Source organism: Trachymyrmex cornetzi, unplaced genomic scaffold (assembly GCF_001594075.2).
Source record: "Trachymyrmex cornetzi isolate Tcor2-1 unplaced genomic scaffold, Tcor1.1 C3978565, whole genome shotgun sequence".
Lineage (NCBI taxonomy): Eukaryota > Metazoa > Arthropoda > Insecta > Hymenoptera > Formicidae > Trachymyrmex > Trachymyrmex cornetzi.
Window position 1 is genome coordinate 1 of NW_017295483.1, and position 3,246 is coordinate 3,246.

The following is a 3,246-nucleotide window of genomic DNA, read 5'->3' on the forward strand; positions in this document are numbered from 1 at the left end:
ATGCCAACAAAATAACAACAGAATTGTTATAGAATTAGATGTATGTACATAATACTGTTGACAAACTGCTCGAAAAAACGTAACATAATCTGCAAGCAGAAGTAAATGACAGACTGGAGAAAGAAACAGAACAGATTTATGGTATAATCTGATAGTATATTGTCTACAGAAATCAAGAAGATCCTGTCGACATCACCTAGCACTAGACTGTCAGCACAAATCAAAATGTAAAATTTTGGATTTAAATAAGACTTGTACTCCAAAACGTAATTATAATCATAATTAACGATTTTTAAAACCCTTGGAATATAAAATTCATTAAAATCCAAAACAATTTTTTTATTCTGGTCCGCTATATTGATTTCGTTATTTTGAAAATAAATAGCAATTTTTCTTATAAATGTTAATCTTGAAAATGATCCTAGAGAAAACCTGCTATTTTAATTTTTGTAGGAGATATATGCATTTTTTATTTTTATCCTATTTTATGAATTCTTGACGAAGTAGGCGGATAAAGGAGGAAAACTCTTAAGAGTGTTTATTTTTTAATGAAGAATTTTATCCTTTATCTTCAAAATGAACCCAGCAAGAAGTTGTTATCCTTATTTTTTAGAAGAATATGAATTTTTAAAGGTTTAGCATATTTATGTGCCATCAGGCACGAGAAAGAGTTAAATTATCTAATTTCTTGGATTTTTATTAAATACATAGCGTCCCTGGTGCGCGCTCTTTGGTGACCTAGAGTTTAATCTTAAAAACCTATAAACGCGCTGCTCTGTAAAAAATACGTTTCTAATGCAAAATGTTGCTTTAGTCAATCATGGTCACACTCGTACTGATTGCGAATCGTAAATCAACTTACTATTTCGAAAAACTCTTGCTTCATGAATGGTCTCATAAGCGCAATGACCTTGTCCATTAACCAGGTCGCGTTCACCATATAGATCCCTTTTAGCCTCAACGGCACGCCTCCTTGAACGTACTCCAAGGATTTGCGAAGGGTGTTCATCGACAATCTGGTCAAGTGACCGAGTCGCATTTTAGCCATGTCCATAAGAATTATATATCCCTCCGAACAACCATTCGTATAAAGGCTCGCGTCATAGGACATGAACAGCAGCTTGATGCTGTCGTTGAATATGAACTGAGATGGCCGTGGATCCGCCAATCGATTAATGATTATCCAGTTACCATTTCGATCAGGCTTGGGAAGTATCGCGAATTCCCTACAATACACAGATAAAAGTTAAACGTTTTTAGTATATTTTAATGTATTAAACCGAGTATATATACACCTACGAACGATAAAAGATTTTTCTCGGTTATCAAGACGCTTATTAGTATAATATAGGTGAGTTGTGTCATAATTGAGCGATGTGGAAATTGTAGCGACAAAGATATCTATTGCGGTCGTGTATCAAATTAACTATTGGAAAGCATAGACAAAGAACAAGGCGAATCGAAAGAAAAGAGGAAAAGACAAACAAAAATCGCTCTCCATCCATGTAACATTTGTAACAATTAATCATTGCAATGAAGCAAAGACACAGACGATATCTAATATGTTTTCATTATCACAAGTCGCATCGAATTGAAGAGCTCGATCCGTTTAAAAATAAATATTAAAAGTTTTTTTAAATAATTTCCGCAATTTCTGGTACCTGCGATGTGAGAATTGTACATACGCAACGCAAAAGATAACACTTCCCATTTATTTGCAAATCAATGTTCTTCTTCCATGTTTATTTATTGTTTAAGTAAATAAAGATTATTTAAGAGGTGCTAATAAGTGCGTACAAGGTTTTCAGAGAGTGTTGCAAATCGAGGTTGGAATCTCTATTGTTAAACAATTCCGGGATCGTGGCTCGCATGCTGTAGTATACGTTCATGCATCGTCTAGTGGCCTCTATGTCGAAGTAACAACTGTGCGCGAATAAGGCCAATTGTTCTTTGGGAATATTGGGAAGGCCTCGGTCATTCGCCCATTTTTGCAGACAGTCCAAAATCTCGTCCGTGATTTCTGGATATTTCTTCCGCGAGTCTTCGATTGTGTGACCGAGTCTCATTCTATAAGATAAATCGTATTATAATATAATTATATATAATATAATAATTTTAATAATCATTGTATAATAATTGTATATAATAATCTCATTATATATTTCATTGTACGACTAAAAAGACTATCTATTGAAATTAATAGCTTTCTTATTAATGTAGACACGCGAGGTAGTGAAACAAAGGAAACCCAAAGCGTAAAGTTAAATGGCTGAAATACGGATCATTGGTTCCCCGCGTAATAGAACTTTCACCGCAAATGTAAGAACCGTCGCTTACAAATAGCTGATATGTAATTTCGCTTGAGCGACGTCACAATAATTACTATTGCGCAATCTCAATGTTTGGATCAGAACTAAGATTATTTCTGGCATTCAATCTTATATTTAAAAAGCACCCTGCAAATGGGAATGGATTAAAATGGATTCAGATTTTCAGAAATACGGATTCATGAATGTTAAAATAAATTCTTTTCAATCCCGAATTCATTTTTATTCATTTATAAGAAATGTATAAAACTAATATCTATTCCTTCTCAATCTTGAATGCATTTTTATTCATTTATAGGAATGGTATCGAGTATATTTTTATGTTTTTTAATTTAAAAATAATATTATAATATTTTGTGTGCATCGTGGATCCTGCTTAATTTAAAATTCTGAATAGGAAATGTAGTTTTTCGATCAAGTTGAATCTAAAAATAATGTCGGTTATTTCCGTGTATTGTGATCTGTTAAATTCAAAATTCTGAATAGAAAATGCAGTTTTTTAATCCAATTGAATAAAAAAAGTTTTTCTTTTAATGGGCCATTTTCTCAAAATGAGTCATGAATGTTATTTAATTCAAAATTGTGAGTAGAAAATCCAATGTTTCATTAAAAAATGCATCGTTTTTATATTTTTATTAAACACTCATTTTTACGTTAACTTATGCATAACGACTTTAATGTGCACCATTTCGCATTACTAATAGACGTATATGTAATCTATATGATGCCATTTTACAATTTTCGCAATAGTTAACAAGATAGTACTGCATTTTCTAATTTTTACCAGCACGAGAAAATACGGTATTAAAAAATTCTGAAAAAATTCTCAGAACTTTACGAGAAGAAAATATGATACCTCCGGCAAATACGCCGCGCTGGGATTTACGCCGCAGAAGTCAGAAAAAATAGAAGGAGTGGG

At 32.6% G+C, this 3,246-nt stretch overlaps 1 protein-coding gene across 1 annotated transcript; it reads right to left on the bottom strand.

The window, feature by feature from the left end:
• Positions 1-862: 862 nt before the first annotated feature.
• Positions 863-2,066, bottom strand: LOC108757332 (clavesin-2; the record flags this gene model as incomplete). Its single annotated transcript, XM_018521809.1, has 2 exons — positions 1,798-2,066; positions 863-1,226 (listed from the first exon to the last, which is right to left on the bottom strand). Coding segments are annotated over exons 1-2 (633 nt in total), but the record flags the coding sequence as incomplete, so codon positions are not given.
• Between the last annotated feature and the right edge of the window lie 1,180 nt (positions 2,067-3,246).